The 17,059-nt window shown below is 42.1% G+C and overlaps 1 protein-coding gene across 1 annotated transcript; it reads right to left on the bottom strand.

Moving 5' to 3' along the window:
• Positions 1-12,321: 12,321 nt before the first annotated feature.
• On the bottom strand, positions 12,322-16,787 carry LOC119552099 (RAC serine/threonine-protein kinase). The gene is made up of 7 exons (XM_037861886.1): positions 16,351-16,787; positions 13,849-14,651; positions 13,592-13,789; positions 13,126-13,515; positions 12,832-13,065; positions 12,621-12,767; positions 12,322-12,547 (listed from the first exon to the last, which is right to left on the bottom strand). The coding sequence occupies exons 2-7, from the start codon at positions 14,371-14,373 to the stop codon at positions 12,464-12,466; spliced, it is 1,578 nt and encodes a 525-aa protein (XP_037717814.1). The 5' UTR covers positions 14,374-14,651; positions 16,351-16,787; the 3' UTR covers positions 12,322-12,463.
• Between the last annotated feature and the right edge of the window lie 272 nt (positions 16,788-17,059).

Consider the following 17,059-nt stretch of genomic DNA (forward strand, 5'->3'; position numbering starts at 1 on the left):
CAGCCTGGGCAAATCTCGTGGTGAACTGCGTACATGGGTGGCCAAGTGGTGCTCCTCCTCCAGCTCCTCATAGCTCTCCTTGGCCCCGAGTAAATGCTAGCAAAAACAATCTGAATAAATTTGTCGCTAAGACTAGACTTGGTCCACGGCAGCGGGTGGAAAATTTATGAACTCGTTGATAGGCTGATGGTGATCTTTCGGGGAAATATTTAGATGGGAGTGAGCATAAGATGAGTTTGCTGGGGTGGGATTCACCTATTGAGTAATTCATTGCAGTGATTGTATCTTTATGTGCGAGTTTTTATATGATTTTAACAACGGATCCTTTAAAAATGTTTGTAACAATATTAGGGATAGCTTATAAAAACAACATCTGGTTATAATTTATATTAATAATTATTTTCTGGCATACATTAGAAAAAGAAGGAAATCCGAATTTAATACCATATGCCATGTCAAAAGTTGTTCTTACAAGATACAATTATAAAATAAATTTGATAATGATCTTACTTTTTTAGCGTGTAGGTATTAAAAGTCTTTACGATCGCTTAATACCCTTTTTTCTTAGCATTATTACCTATAAGTAACAACCAGGCCGTCAATGGGTTCATCTATGGACTAGCTAATAATAATAAGACGGAACCTAACAAAGTCTTCGCTTTTAATAGCCCACCATTTAATGTAAGCCATTTCGTTTGATTTCAGCTTTGATTCAACCCCACCCATCAATATTATCCTTAATACAGTGCAAATTCCGCCTTAAGTACTTGCCATTAAGCATCATTGCAGTAACTTTGTCTTGGCCATAACTCGGCTCCGAGTACCGGGGTACCCTCATCGGGGTCTTTAATCTCCCGCGGTCCGGCTGCCGTCAACTGGACCCCATCCTCGATACTCCATCCTCCACACACCATCCTCCAGACTTTCCACGTCCGCAGCTTCATGCGTGACCCCGATTCCCACAAGACTGGAAATGTTTATGGGAGGAGGACCAGGAGGGGATATCTTCGGATCGGGATTGGGTTAGGGATATGGATGGGCTGCGATAAGCGATCACGGAATGAGGGATAACTGGTCGGTTAATGAATGGGTTCGCAATAATTGATGCCACTTTAAATTGGCCAAATGTTGATGGCCGAGAACAGGAAGGGAAAGTTGGCCAAGGGACTTGTACAATATGGGAGGCTGTCCCAGCGAGTGTTGCAGGTGATACTCGGACATGGAGTCGAAGTGATATTTCAACCTTTCTCCCGCTACCCAAAAGCGAAAACATTTTGCGAACGTGATGGTGGATGGGGATGGGGATGGGGATGTGGCTGTTTGGACATGGCCTTTTAATCAAGCCCACATTGCGAGGCAAGTGATTTTATGCCTTGCATTTCTGCGCCTGCGCCTGCGCTCACTGACCAATTTAGCCGGCTGAGCACAAAATTTCACCGCAAGATCATCGCACTTGGCACGCAACCCGAAAGCCAGGCCCAAAAAATCCAAAATCCCCAACTTGGCACTGGACTGATGTTTATGTATGAGTTCAGTCACATTTTGGGCCAAGCCAAACGGTTAGTTTGGATGTTGAAAATTTGAAAATGGGATCACTGCTGCGCTGCACTGGCTCCCTGACTGGCATTCGCATGCTCCAATTAGTGCAGCGATGGGATGGGATTGGATGGGATGGGATGGTATGGGGATTGCATTGGATGGGTTAGCTGTCCAGTTAGCCAGCTGTCACTCCCGGTTATATCACCCGAAACCCAACGAAATGGGAGTTGAATGCACCCGCCAGCGGGAAAGGTGGAAAGCGGGAATTCCATTTGCCTTTTGACTCCTGGGAAGCTGTGGAAATCGACTGCATCACATCTGCCGACTGCAGACGACCGACAACATCACTCATACGTGAATGATTCAATGATTGCATGATCACGAGGCAGATGCACCAGCAAAACACACAGCCAACCACCCACCTGTCCATCTTCGCTGGCCGCTGGGGTGTTGCATGAATTTGCGCAAATCTCTTAAAATTTAATTAAAAACAATTATTTAAAAATAAAATTTAATTAATTGCAATGTTGCATGAGTAGACAACCCGCTGCTGATACTGTAACGGTGGCACTGGCCTCGCCGCATGGGGCATCCACACCTCCAGCTCACGGGTGGCACGCTCCCCCTACTCCTCCTCCTTGAATCTACCTCTTCCTAGCCAGCTGCATGCGAAATGAAATGCAATGTGCTTTATATGGCCTATATAGCCAAGTCGGTGTGGCATGGGAATAATTAAGCTATGCTATCTCCTACCTCGTTGCATAATCAGCAGGTTCGGACTCGAGATTTGAGGTAATGGAATGAAAAACATTCTTCGGATTAGGATTAGTCTTCGTCTTGTTTATTGAGCGGAGAGAAATGAATAATAAAATGCAGAACAAAGAACTATAAAGTAGCCAAGCTGAATTGATTTTTTATGACATGGAGAAGATTAAGATACAAAGATAGATGAAAAGATTGTGAATCTAATTTATTCCAGCCGAGGATTGGTATAACCATTTGGGGCACTGCTTATGGTTAAAGGTTAATATATTTTGATTACACTAGATTATTTACTTTAAAAGTTCAAAATCGTAACATTGAGAAAGCACTAAACAGCTATTAAAATCGTTTAATTTTTTATATCGGTAAAATCTGTGTTATAATAATTATGTAAAGAGGTCTGAGTTTAAACGATATGATTAACTTTGTATAATTTTATCACCACACATATAATCAATTTTAAACTGATTTTTACGGAATATTGATAATGCGTTATCATGCTTTTCAAGCGTTTCATTAATGGAAGATCATCATATATTTTTGTGCCACTTAACAAATAATATTAATTCTTTCGTTTATTTCGTTTATTTTTTAACTTATTATTATTAACTATGGGATTCAAACAATTACTTATTTCAATTCGTGCAAACGGAAATGGTAAACACAACAGGTGTGATAGAGAAAGTATTAATATAAGCTCAAGATTAAGATAATATTTATTTTAACACAAAATGTATTTTATGAAGTGAGACAAGAGACAATTATAAATACGAAAGTGTTAAGCTTGTGATAACAAATCGGAGCTGTCAGTGCTAAATTAGATTAAATCGCTTGTTTACCAACCTCGGATGTTAAGTCCCAGCACTAAGCACCCGAGGAAAACTGGCCCCATCTACAAACACAAAGTTCTTGGGCTGCCTACATGCTGTCCGATGCTGGGAATAAAGAAATTAACATGTTGCCACAAACTGCAGTTATGCCCTGGAACGATCAGCAACAAGCCAGCAACAGAGCTCTAACCACTGATATTTGGCCCACGGCAAAGGCAGGCAACACATTTAAGAAATGCGCCCAAAATATGCCGAGAACAAGGAAATGTTTACTTTGGCAGTTAACGTGCCCCGCTCCACTTGGACCCAATAATTGCCGACCAGAACCGAAATAACAGCCCAACTTGGACTTGGCCGAATGCTGTACGCATAAATTTAGCCTTAATTGGCTTTAATATTATGTTGTCAGCCGAAAAAAAAATCCAAACAAAACAAAAAACCGAAATCAGCAACGCCAATCAAAAAGGGACAGGATGGGAAATCGGAATTCGGACAGGATCGGGAATTTGGGAACGGGTATGAGGATGAGAATGGGACTGGGACAAGACCGGCCAAATGTGGCACGTTTTCGGATGGTACGGTGTTGGGCTTAATCAGCGGTTTCCATGCAATTGCCGAAAAAAATGTCTTACACAAAAGAGGTGGAATGGGCCGAAAGATGCAGATATGCATGTGAAAGTAAAGAACAGGCCCTTAAATAAGCCCAGATCACAGTGATTGCCATGGCAATGATGATGATGATGGGTCAGGCATTGGACCCTTGCCACCATCCTCTGCTTCTTCCCTTTCTGGCCAACAACCTGTTGGCCTTTTTGGCGCATTAACGGCTAGCCAGAGTGACTAAAAAGCGGAGGTGGATGACGGGAGGCGGGAGGAGGAGGAGTCCGATGATGGGGCAACCTTTTGGACAGTCAGGTTCAATGCCACCCAATGCGACGAAGGCAATAAAAACAAACTACCAAATTTGAAGAAAAAAAACCCAGCTGGGCAAGAAGCTCAAGTGGAAGACGAAAAAACTACCCAACGTTTATATAGCAATTACCAACTCTGCTCGTGTTTCGGATCATATGCAAGCCGCACTCTTTTTGCGGCGACTGTGTGTGTGTTACATCAGAGCTAGAGATGATCCAGTGATTAGGTTGCAAAAAAGAATTGTAAGGTAAAGGGAAATTTACAAAAATATGATAGGATATGGTATGATATAATATTGAGATGGCGGCTTGAATTATATAATTTTTTTTACTTCTCGAATAATAAACTCATTTTTGGAACTAAAAATGTAAAACAGTATTATCCATCTAATGTGGATTTACTTCTATAACCTTGTGTCTTATAAATCTCGTCCTTATAACCTCCAAGGTCTTATAAACAATTGAAGAATGGGTGAAAAGTTCATCTGTATTCGAAAGCTAGATTCAGTTTACTCTACACTAATTGATTGTAAAACCTTAACTCCCTCATTATAACTTTGATGATCTATGTGCAGACTTTGGGGTTTAGCAATACATTGTATATGCTAATAAATTCCTCTCATTAAAACCCACTGGAAAGTGCTTCGTTCCGGATTAAGTTCTAATGCTGCTCAGGGCCCATCACTCTCCCAGCAGGAATTAGCCCATATCACTTACTCATCTCTGGCCATGGTCAGCTGCTACTTGGTGGTGTTTACTTAGTGGCTGCTGCTGGGATATGGATATATCTAGGTGTACATATAGATCTGTGTGGGTTTGCATCTATGTGTGCGCTGGGGGTTTTGGCTCTGCCCAGCAACAACATCAAAAGTTCATTATGCGCGCTCGCGAATCGTGACATTGCATAATGGCCGCTGCAAGTGGACTGCGAATGGCCAGGCGGACATGCAAGGCGCCGCCGACGTCTTCGTCGTCTTGGTCGTCTTAGTCGTCTTGGCCGTTCCCCAGTCAAAGGTGGTGTACTGAGTCCAAGTACACACATTTGTGGGGAGAGGGTATGGAGATGGGTATGCCACACCTACCTGGAAGGTGCAACAGCTTGGGTTGGGAAATTGATTCCCCGGCTAACGGCAGAGTGAGCTGCCTGCTGATCTCTGTCCACATCCACATCCTCATCTACATTCACATCCACATCTTCATCGCATCCCCATCAGTCAGCTCATCATCGTCAGCAGCTACCGCACACAGTGTTCATATATTTCTTGAAGTGTGGGTCAGCCTTAGCCTAGTGCTCCTAGACAGCAGAAATCATAACAATAAAGGTATTTATTTTACATTTAAAATTATTTAAAAACTTAAAATGGAAAAGAAAACAGACATCGGAATATATATATATATAAGACCATTAGATTTGAGCTTAAAAGATTTTTTAAAATTTATTTTGGAAAAATATTTGAGTTTATCGAAGTTTTCTCGTGCTTGAATGTTAAGAATACTGATTTTATATATCTAGGAATATTTATAAAAACAAAACTTAGCCTCAATAACTTGTTATGTGTCAGCATGCCAAGTCTTTCTACCACCATTGTATAAAGTGTTCATTCACGAGTTCATTTAAATATTTTCTAAATTCCTACAAGACTGTGATTTATTGTAAGTCCCATCGAATTGATGATCAATTCTTCGGGATATTTTTCTCCAAGTGCTCCCTTGCCTCACATCCTTTGTCCAGGTTGCAATTAGAATCTTTGTCGTGTCGCTGGCTTATCGCCGCACACTTTCCGACATTTTCGAGGTGTGTTCGGCCAGCTTTCTTCTGTCTTTCCAGCCCATTCTGGCCCATCTGAGACGAGACCATCCCATACCATTCCGATTCCCATTCCCATTCGCAATTCCCCCTCCTGCAAGAGATAAAAAAGAATATGTTGCGGGTATTTTTTTGCCATTTCTCTTTCTAGGTTATCGCTTATAACAACTCGTACATGGCTCTTTTTTGTCATACTCCATGGACTGCGACTATGAGTTTAGACGGAGTCATATAATAAAGGCGTTCCAAGGCATGCTCGGAAATTGTCCAACGTCTATATTTGGCGTCTATGCTGTGTTCTGTTCTCTACCAACTCCGAACCCCGCAAAGATCCCGAGATCCCTCCTTTCAGCTGACCACAACTTGACCACGGAACCAAAGACTCTCCTTCGGAATGGGAGTAGAGATGTGTGCCATGTTGACCCGTTTTTATTATGTTCAACATGCGGAGGAGGAGGAGGCGAAGGAGGTGGCCAACTGGAACGCTTGACATGTGCACCGAAGCCAATCCAAAACGCTGTTGAACATGGCCAAAATATTCGCAATGCGGTCAAAGTTGAAAAGGTTCTCGCGATCTGGAGTGAGTGCATCAAGTTGGTCAGTGAGTGGATGAGTGCTTGTTTTAAGATAAACAAATGTACGCTACCGAATCGGAATCTAGAGTGTGCGAAGTTGTTTGTACTAGTAGCAATTGCCTAGATAGTTGCAACTCCTATACCATATTTAGGTGGCGATAAGACTTTATGGAAATGGATAGATGGTATTCAAGTAAACGAACTATTTTTTCTTTTTAAATAGCAAAGAGATATGGGATCTATAAATATGAATAGACTAGGTTTGAATCTTTCTTATAAATATAATCAATGTGCAATGTGATATAGGATATGGGAATTGTATACCTTTAAGTTATACTTATCTAAAAAATCCCTCTTATATACATGATTTCCAATTAAGAGTAGCCCCTGCTAATGATCTTTTCACACAAGTATTTAACCATATGTACTACTTGCGATTCCGGCTAAGTCGGGTTTTATCCAAGTGATAATCTACAGACGAGTGGCAAACTAGATCATCGTTAGCCATTAGTTGATCATTAGCAGATCACACATAACTCATCTCATCTCGAAAAAACTGGATCACTTGTCGCCACACTTTCCCGCACTCCGGCAGCAATTAGCCGCCGGATTGGAGAGCCATCAATTCCCCGTTCGCTACCGAAGAGCCCCCCTCAATCAGTCTCAATCAAAGATTGTCCGTTTGGTGGCTGGTGGAATCGACCGATGTTTAGGTGATCCCCTTAAAAGCGAACAAACGAAAATTGCAGCGAAATCGGCGAATAATGCGCGAAACAAATAAATAATTGCCCGCTAAAAAGTCAAACAAATCTTCGGCTACACCAAAAAGGAGTAACAACAGCCAAATACTGACAGCGCCGATTGCTATATATAAGCGGCAAATAATATTAACAACCAAACAAACCGAACACAAGCGCCGATCAATCAATCAATCATTTTCACTCAGATGTCGATGGCGAAGTCGAGGTTGGATTGAGTTGGATATCCAGCCGGCTGGCTGGTCGGTCTTGCCCTATGGATTGATATGGCCATAACCCATAAACCTGTCCCTGGGACCCCTCTTCTGAGCCATCTTCTGCTGTCTTGTCTGGGCGGCTGTGCAATTAAATAAACGAAAGTTTTTCATTAATTTCGATTGCAGCTAGACGACACTTAGACCAGGGTTTCCTTCTCCCCCTCTGATCTGTGAACAATTCCAATTCATTAGCCACGCTTTGGCTGGGCTTTTGGGCCTGCTCGCTGATGGCTGGAAGCCTGTTTTTTAGGTGGACCTGGTCTTGGTCTTGGTCTTGCTCTTGGTCTTGGTACTGCTCTTGGTCTTGGTCCAAGACCTGATCCGCTCTGGAGTGGGGCGTGCTCTCGTGCTGCTCATAAATGTCTGATGGATGTGACGTGCCTTGATGTATTTCACTTTTCTTCTCCGCTTTTCCTAGACTCCAATGCTGAAGTTGTTAAGTGCCAGCACATACTCACGTTGCCAAGCAAAAGCCTATGCTGCCGCTGCTGCCCAACAGCAACAACAAATAGTTGTTTGTTATTTTTCTAGTTTCAGAAATTTTCACATTACTATAAAGCAAAGAGAGCCCCCAAGAGCTGGAGGTGAAAATAGAAAAATCGCTTGGCAAATGAAAAGCGCGAAAAACGCGCGTAGCGAACAAAGCAAACGAGCCGCTTCCCTCTTGGAGGGATGAGGGCATACATAAGTTGGTAGGAAAACAATGATGGTTCAAGCACACATTTTCCAAAACGTACCCGATTTCCCAAGTTCACTTGTCGTTAATTAGCATTCGTTAGTTTCATCAAAATCGATTTGCTACCAGTGGGTACTTTGGGTTGCAATTTCTTTAAGTGAGAAAAAGTTAGGAACCCGTTCTTTAAAAACCCATGTATGTAACCATGTACATTTTATAAAATTAATATTTTTTACCAATTTTCCAATTTATCTTTATATCAATTGAAAACCCTGAATCAATGATAACAGAACCCAAAAATTTAATTCAATATCTTAACATATCAAAGAAACTGATTTTTAAGAATTTAACTATGGTTTTTGTTATGTGTTTACAAAGAAATTATATTCTTTTAAATATTATTTGAACAATCTCCTAATTGTTTTTAGATAAGATATCGCCTAAGAGCATCTAGCAATCGCTGCAAGCATTTTCCATTGCTGGCTTTCATTTGGATTCGGTGTTTGCCATTTCATTTGTCGTCTTATCCGTCATAAGCTCTCTATCTCAACTCGGTCTCGGTTTAGCTCAACTTGACTTGGGCAGCTCCGAAAAGGGAAAGTACAAATCGCACTTTTCCAAAGCACTTAGGGCTTGCCAATGCAGTATTGGTCTAAGGATGCAACCCCACCCAGAAACAACCTCGACACGAACCGAACCGAACCCAGCCCATAAAACCCATCTCAAGTTCAAAATGATTCACTTTGAATCACTTTCGCTTTCGTTGCGTTCGAAATTTAATTTCTTCGCTTTGTCTCGGCTATTTTGGTTGGGCGCAGTTGCTAAAAATTAATAGCTTTGTGTCGCGCGGTAAATACGCGCTTATATCCGCTTATATCCGCCGGCTGGAGCGACACACATTCTGTCCATACATACCCATATACATATAGTGAGCACTTATATCCCAGGCATATGTACTCGAGGTTGGGGGAAAGCTACCATCACTGCGTCCGCGACTCGGTGGCCCCCAAGATTGCGTTGCAATTAATCATCGGACAAAACGCATTGTTCGCGTTCCCCTGCAATGGCGATGGGATCGGAGAACTTGGAGGTCTGGAGGTGGAAGTGGATGTGGAAGTGGGACCTCGGCCTGTCACGCACCGCTCTCGCCCAGAACTGCCCACTCCCATACTCCTATGTATTCCTCGGACTCCGGCTGCTGCTCCCGAATATTTAAGTCGGTCATTGGCGCTTGTCCAGTGGGTTTTTTTCGCTGCTTCCTCCATTTCCACAGCCACATCAGATGTTCCCTCGTATTCGCATAGTTTTCTTGACCCAATTTTCCCAGAGGCTGGGGATGTGGTGAAAAGAATTCTTATTGCTGAGAATTTTCCGCACGACTTATGTAATCTGAAAAGCAGCTTACGAATGTTCTGCGAATTATCTATTGCTACTCGTACGTTTATTCGCCTGTTAGCTGCCAACTATGTTGCACAACATAAAGATAGTTAAGACACCAGGATATCATTAAAAAAAGGAGAGAAAATCAAATGGTCTTAGGAAAATCATTAGTATAACCCAATTCCAATATTCATTACCCTCTTATCAAAAAAAAACTTCAAATAAAATCATTTGTATGTACTTTATTATTATGTTTTCACTGTATAATAAACTTGGAACGTCGCCGTCTTGTACGCCCACCGCAGACGCACATATGTGTACCCCATTTTGACCCAAACGCTGCACAAGTGCTGGTGGCCAGCAGGTACTCCACCGCTAAAAAACTTGCGCCGTTTTTGTCAACCACGGCTCCGACGAGGAATCTGTCCAGCGTTTTGGTGTCCGTTAAATAATGGAACACCACGTCATTAATTAAATTAAACGTAATCGTTATAGTACTTATGCAGATCGTATATTATCTACATGGTTGCTGCTCAGTTGATGTTAGTCCTCTTTGAATATACATAGTGGTTTTTATATTATGTATGCTTTAGTTCGAACTCGAATCGTTTTATAAATCAGCTTAGTCATTATTATCATTATTCAATATTATTAATAATTAAAACTGTGCGAAAGCCGCAGTTTCGCCTATCAAAAATTACTTCTAATCAAATTTTCGGTTAGTATTTGGGGTCTGGATCTGGATCTAGGTTGTGGGAACAGGGTTATGTTTTTCTTTCTACAATACAAAAAACAACTCAAGTTGCTCGACTTGATCTACGATCTGACTGGATATATCTCTCTCGGTTTCTGTTAATATATAGTCATGTTTTAAACCATTTTGTTTTATTATTTTGCTTTAGAACACATTGTTGTTTGCAGTTCGTGTGAGTGTGTGTGTTAATAAATCGAAATCAAAAATTGTCTTACAAAAATCAGTAAACTTAGACAACTATTTTATAGATTTCCTCCTGCCCCGTTCGGCGGGGGGAAAATGCTTCGATTTGGGATACTAGAGATGTTCACGTTCACTAAGGCTAGTATTCAATTTGCTTCAGCTGTTCCTAACAGTTATCTAAATCTTTGCCAAAGATCTCTAGCTGTTCCCCCTATGTGAGCTGACTAAAGAGTCTAACAAAAGGGTTCATGGGTCGTTTGAAGTCGTTCCTCGGATTGTATGTCTAGTAAGCCATGCTTAGGGGGTTCTATATTTTGTCTATGTATTGCTTGATCGGTTTGAGATTGATATTGGCTAGCCTAGATGTCAGCCGCAAGCTTGGTGAGCAGAAAGCAAGGACCTTCAAGCTGGTAAGAGATATAGGGTTTGGTTTAATCGGAGCTATCTGATGTCTAGTTAGTTCGATCCTAGTCCTGATTCGGAACCATCACAAGTCCAAGACCTTAACCGCACTAGCCCGACTGGCTGTTACCTGTCGGTTATCCTCGAGTTCCTCCTAACTCTGACGCTTGCTTGGCATTTTTATCGTTTCATAATCGCTTCGTTTTAATTTTTTTTGTTTATTGTGTTCATCGATTGATAGGTTGTGTTTAACATTGAGAAGAGATTATGTTTTCAATTCTTTGTTTTCACTTGAAATGCCCGAACTTGAGATAATAATTTTTATTTACAAAATTTATTTTGCTTTTCTTTTTGAAATATAAAATAACTATTTTGTTTAGTTTTGTGTTTTTCTTGATTTTTGTTTTTATTGCGCATATAAAAATATCAAAAATTCTTTATTTTCTTTTTTATTTTATTCCGTTTATATAATTTTATTAATCTTCCTTTTGGAACTATTTGTAAGTCTGTTGTTGTTGATTTATATATATATTTTTTTGCCTGACTTGCTCTTAGTATACAAAACTTGTTATGAACTTTTCAATGCCAAAAATTAAGTGACAAAGATACATTTTTTTCTCGTGCCAAAGGTTAAACCTTATTTTGTGGCCTGAAAATGGAGACTGATTTGCCACGCGACACTTTTTTTTTGCATTTCATTTGAAAGGTTTTTGCCCTTTATAAATATGTACAAATATATTTTTCGTAAAAAATTATAATAAAACATGGCGTCAATTATAATTTTTCCTTGCTATTATTGTTTTCCAAATATATGTCTGCCTGAATATAAGATTTAGTTGTTTGCTAATTATTGGCGCCTATAAACTGCATTGATGTAAGTTTCCGTTGTTTATTAACTATTAGTTTGTTTGTTTCTGTTGTAGTTTTGCATAAAGCACAGCACATTAGAGGCAATTTTAACATTATATATAACTCGTAATTATTTCTGTTTCTTTTTTGCTTCTTTGGAGTATAAATAATGTATATATACGAGTTTTGCATGTGGGGGCGGGGTTGAATGTGTGTATTTCGATTTGTTGCTGTTCAGTTAACTTAACTTCATGTTTGCTATATGCTAAGTGTCTGCGTGAGTGCTGTCTGCGTGAATAATCTGTATCTGTATAAACATTCAGATCAAGCGGCCCTTAGACGTTGCGTCTAGTAGGATGCATGCCCTAATCCTACTACTCTATAACGCAGCGTCTCTGAGTCGCTTAGTGAAATGTTCTGCTTGCGTTTAAAATTAACTAATCACTTTTAGCGCAATGCCCAAGTGTTATATATTTATGTGTATAATCATATGTAGTAAATATTATTATTTTCCTCGGCTAAGGCTGCTGCCCTTTCGTTTAACGTTCCCTTTTCTCGTTATAAAAAAATAAGTTACTATCAATTCAATTCTCTTATTATTGGTGTATATAAACTAGCAAGAAAACCCTTTGCTTGCCTTCGTTATCATGGTATAATTATTATTTAATATATTCTTGCTTTTTGTTTTCTTTTGCCCATTTCTATATGGTATAGGTATAGTATAGTAATAGGTGATGAAGCAGAACATGATGTGTGCTTGTAAAAGTTTGTAAACTTGTTCTATTGCATCGATGCGAGACTGGTGGAAGTACTAATGTGCGACGAGGTGCCCAACGTGGAGGCCATGTCTCCTTGGTAGCTGAACTGTGGCGGCGAAACCAAAAATATCGAATGAGCATACAGTGACCCACTTTGATTGTTTCCCATAAACTCTTACCTGCGGGAAAAGCGGCTCTTCGGCTATGGAGCCTAACGGCCCGGTAGGATCCGGCGGCGTTAGCTCCACACTCTCTCCCGTAAACTCCTTGTCGAAGTACCGTGTGTCCGTATCGGAGGTGACCTGAGGCTTAAAAGGTGGCGGTATCTGAGGAAAAAACGTAATATGCAATAAGTAAGTATATAAAGATACGTATTCCACCAGCTCCCACCTTTTTCAGCACCAGATCTGACCAGTTAATACTCGCAAAGAAGGGATGTGCTTGAATTTCCTTGACATCATCCTTGCCACCACCTAATCGCTTCTTGGGATCCTTGGCCAGAAGGCCTGCCAGTAGATTTTTCGCCTCATCTGTAATATTGCGTGGGAATTTGACCTCCTCCACCAAAATCAATGTAAAGAGCACATCATGATCACGATTGTAAAAGGGAAGACGACCACAGATCTGTCAAAAAATCATTTTTATTATAAATCCAATTATTAGCTATGGATGCAAAGGACTCACCATCTCGTACATAACCACGCCGGTGCCCCACCAATCCACCGCCTGGCCATAGTCATTGTCATCTAATACTTCTGGAGCTAGGTATTCCGGTGTTCCGCAGAAGGTTTTCGTTGTTCGGCCGTAGGTGATGTCCTCCTTGCACAGACCGAAGTCGGCGACCTTGATGTGGCCATCTTTGTCCAGCAAAAGATTCTCCAGCTTCAAGTCGCGGTAAATGATGCCCTGCGAGTGCAGGTATCCCAGGGCGGAAATGATCTCTGCCCCATAAAAGCGGGTGCGATCCTCGGTGAAGATGCGTTCGTGGCTTAAATGCCAGAAGAGCTCGCCTCCGTTCACGTATTGCATCACGAAACACAGGCGGTCGTTGGTTTGAAACGAATATTTGAGTGACTGCATAAAAACGAAAATATGTTTCAGATTAACATTGCGATAATAGTTTTTTTAGGGTATTATAAACTATACTCACAATGAGGAACGGATGATTTGTGGACTTGAGAACACGACTCTCGGTCAGGGTGTGGGCCACCTCGTCCTTTTGGATGATGACCTCCTTTTTGAGAATTTTAATAGCGTACAGCTTGGCGGTGGCCTTCTCGCGGCACAGGATAACCTTACCGAAGGTGCCCTTGCCGAGCACCTTGAGGAACTCGAAATTCTCCAAAGTCTGCAACGAGATAACGAGTCAGTTCTATCACAATATTGGCCAGTGTCTGTAATACTTACCACTTTCTTAACGCCGCTGCTGTTGCAGGTGGTGCCCTGCACGGAGAACTGCTCGGAGAGCTCAACTTCGGCAATGCCGGCCATGTCTACGTCGCTCATGTCTGTCTGAACCGATGGCGACATGGCCACCTCGCCCACATCAATGAGCCGGCTGGACACCTGACGGATGGCCTCCGTCCATTGCTGGCGATCCAATTCCGACTCCACGGCGAATGTCCTCTCGATGACCGTGGTCCATTGCAGGCCGCGGATAATGAAGGTGTATGGTTTGGGCCGATCTACCGTCATGATCTGGCAGCCGCGCACCGTAAAATTATTGAGCAGCGAATCCGAGGCTGTGCTGGCACTGTCTGCCGGCTTGCTGCGGTAGCCCGTCAGTCGTCCATCGGAGTAGAGGATGAAGTAGCGCTGGCGCCAGGTCTTGATGTGCTCCCCCCGTTTCATCAGCCAGCCTTCCTTGACCAGCTGCGTCAGTGGGTTGTCCATGCTAATGCTGGGCGCGTCGTAGGTGGTGTTCATCGACATGGTTCCGGATCCGTCTGTGGTGACCGAGGGGCTCCTGTCTAGCCAGGATGGCTGTCTCCAGCTGTGGCTATCTGCACCGCCGCCGCTGTTGTTTGGATGGCTGGATTGGCTGGGTTTGATGTTGATGCTGGCGGTGGTGCTGGGCGATTCCGGGATCCTGGAGACAGATCCTGGCGCTGGGGCGCTGGCAACCACAGTCGATCGCCGTTGCAGGGCAAGCGGTAGGTAATTCGTGTTGAGGCTGTTCCACAAAACCTAGGGACAAGCGAATGGGATGCCTGTAAGAGGAGAAATTGGCAATTAAAAGAGTATTGGATATTAAATAATTATATATTTGTTAAGAAAAACGTATTCAGATGCGAAGAGTGCTTTTAGGGAAAGATTTTTAACACTAATGGTTGGTTAGCTACTTATCCCATTAAGGGATTAGCTTTCAGGGGTAAGTAACCCTAGGATGAAACATTATGGTGCCCACAAGATGGAAAAAAAAGCTTCTTCAAGAGGTCAAGTTTATCTCAGTTATGCAAATGGTTCTAGGAAATGTAGTTTAAAATCCAGTTGCAATTTTTTATAAAAAACCTTTTGAGAGGATAACTCCTTTTCTTAGGGATCCTTATTTAACCTAACAAGTGGTCGTTTTTAAGTGCCAAGAATATCTATTGTGACTGATAAACAACACCTAGGAATAAGCTGATTTTATTGCATCCAATCTAGTTGTAAAATCCTGTTGCGCTTGTCATAAAAATAATATTGAGGAGGGAATATAATGTTTATGAATAAAAACAAAGGGGGTTACTTTTCAGAGGCAAGTCAAGTAGGAGTCACTGTTTTGTGACTGATCCCATACAGAGTAGGAATAAGAATATTTTGTTTCCTCCAAGATGATAAATAAAGTTGTTCAAATTGGGCTACCTTTTAAGAAAAAATAAGCATTAAAGGGTGGCAAGTTACAGATACAACCCTCCCCCGAAATCGCCTATCTTACGCTGATATAGTAAGCAATTGTTATTGTCGTTTTTTGCATGTTTATGACAAATGCAGTTGGCGCTTGCGTCAGCAGCTGGTGCAAAACATTCGCGGCATTTCCGCCGGCAGAAGGCAGGCGGCTGAAAGGGATTGTATCGAGTCGAGCCGAGCCGAGTCGAGGGGGAGGAGTCGGGTTGGTTCGGATTGGATGGGATGGTATTGGATTCTTAGTCACTGGCCCACATGCAGATGTAGGCGCCATCGTCGCCTTGTTGTTGCTGCTGCTGGCACTTTCGGCTTCAAACGAAATTCCCCGCCATGTTACGCAGCGGCGGTATGGCGATACGGGCGAAAATTGTTCGCGATTGCATTTAGCGCGAAATTAAATCAAAACATGTCGACGGCGGCGACTGTTCATGAACTTATATATGTACATACATAAGTACATATAGAAATACATATGTTTGTATGTATATAGGGGGGGACACACAGCAGACACACACATGGGCAGCACTCGCAGTCGCACTCACACTCGCACCAGCTGCAAAAGCAACAGCAAAACCGAAAAGCATATTCATTTACAATTTGCGAAAATGTCAACGACGGATGGCCGCCGGCTGTACAAATTTCGCTATCTATCTAAAACTGTAAACAAATGTACATAAAATAAAAATCGACAAAATACACACAGACACGACTGCTCGCAGACACACACACACACACACACACACTCCGACACCGAGGCAGTCACACAGACAAGGCATGGCTGCATTGCAAAGTGCGAGGCCAGACTGTGGGTGCGAGGGGGAGGGAGACAGACAGTACGCGTGTCTGCCACAAAGGTGTGTGAGTGTTAGTCTGTGTGTGTGTGTGCGAGTGTCTGGCCGTGTGGGTGTGAGTGAGTGAGCCAGCCATTGTGCGTGTGTGTGTGTGGGCAGCGGCGACCTAGCAGCGCAACATGTCAAATCACTTCGTGGAAATGGAAATGGTAGAAAATCCAACAAAACCCACCTAGTTTTGTAAAAAAGAACGCGACTTTTGCTTTCGCTACCACTGCTATTTGTTTTTCAGCTCGTTTTGGTCTTTTGCTTTCGATGGTGACGGTAGCGACAACGTCACGGGCCTTATTATTGTGCGTGTGTTGTTGCTGCTTCGACTGCTTGCGTTGTTGTTGTTGTTGTTGTGTTAAGGTGCCAGACACCAGAGGACGGAACGAAACACACACACACTCGCACTCGCGCACTGGTACACACACGCAGATTCAGTCTCTTTCCGCCACCCGGGCGTTTCCACTGGCTGTTTTTTGGCCTTCCAACGCGACGCTGCACCAATTGCAAATGCCAGAAAACCTAATTTTCATAAACACAAGCACGCACACAGGCAGAATAAATTTTCCTTGTACCGTTTAGTTTTTACGCTTCACTTTTTTTCGATAGCTGCTGAAGATGTGAGAAATGCATCAAAATACCAAAAAATCGATAGATCTCGAAAAAATATTTATGTCGTGATGTTTTTGTGAATGTCGATTTCCTTATTCGATATAATCAAATTTTATTTGTTCTAAGAAATAAGTTATTGCCTGATTGCCCTCATTTTGAATGCGCCAAATGAACACTTATCATTAATGAAAAACTGCTGTAGAACATATATGGACTATATATTCTCTAAAAGTATAATATATTGGGTCCCTATTACGGAAATGTTATGTTGAATTTTTAAC

The sequence above is a fragment of the Drosophila subpulchrella genome, chromosome 3R (genome assembly GCF_014743375.2).
Source record: "Drosophila subpulchrella strain 33 F10 #4 breed RU33 chromosome 3R, RU_Dsub_v1.1 Primary Assembly, whole genome shotgun sequence".
In the NCBI taxonomy this organism is placed as follows: Eukaryota; Metazoa; Arthropoda; class Insecta; order Diptera; family Drosophilidae; genus Drosophila; species Drosophila subpulchrella.

What these genes read in the sequence shown, in the direction of transcription:
- LOC119552099 (XM_037861886.1), bottom strand. Translation starts at nt 14,373, where the DNA reads ATGTCGATGAACACCACCTACGACGCGCCCAGCATTAGCATGGACAAC. An exon ending in CAAATCATCCGTTCCTCATT is followed by an intron (nt 13,516 to 13,591) that starts GTGAGTATAGTT and finishes GTTTTTATGCAG; the next exon opens with TCACTCAAATATTCGTTTCA. An exon ending in AAGAGCCGCTTTTCCCGCAG is followed by an intron (nt 12,548 to 12,620) that starts GTAAGAGTTTAT and finishes TCGCCGCCACAG; the next exon opens with TTCAGCTACCAAGGAGACAT.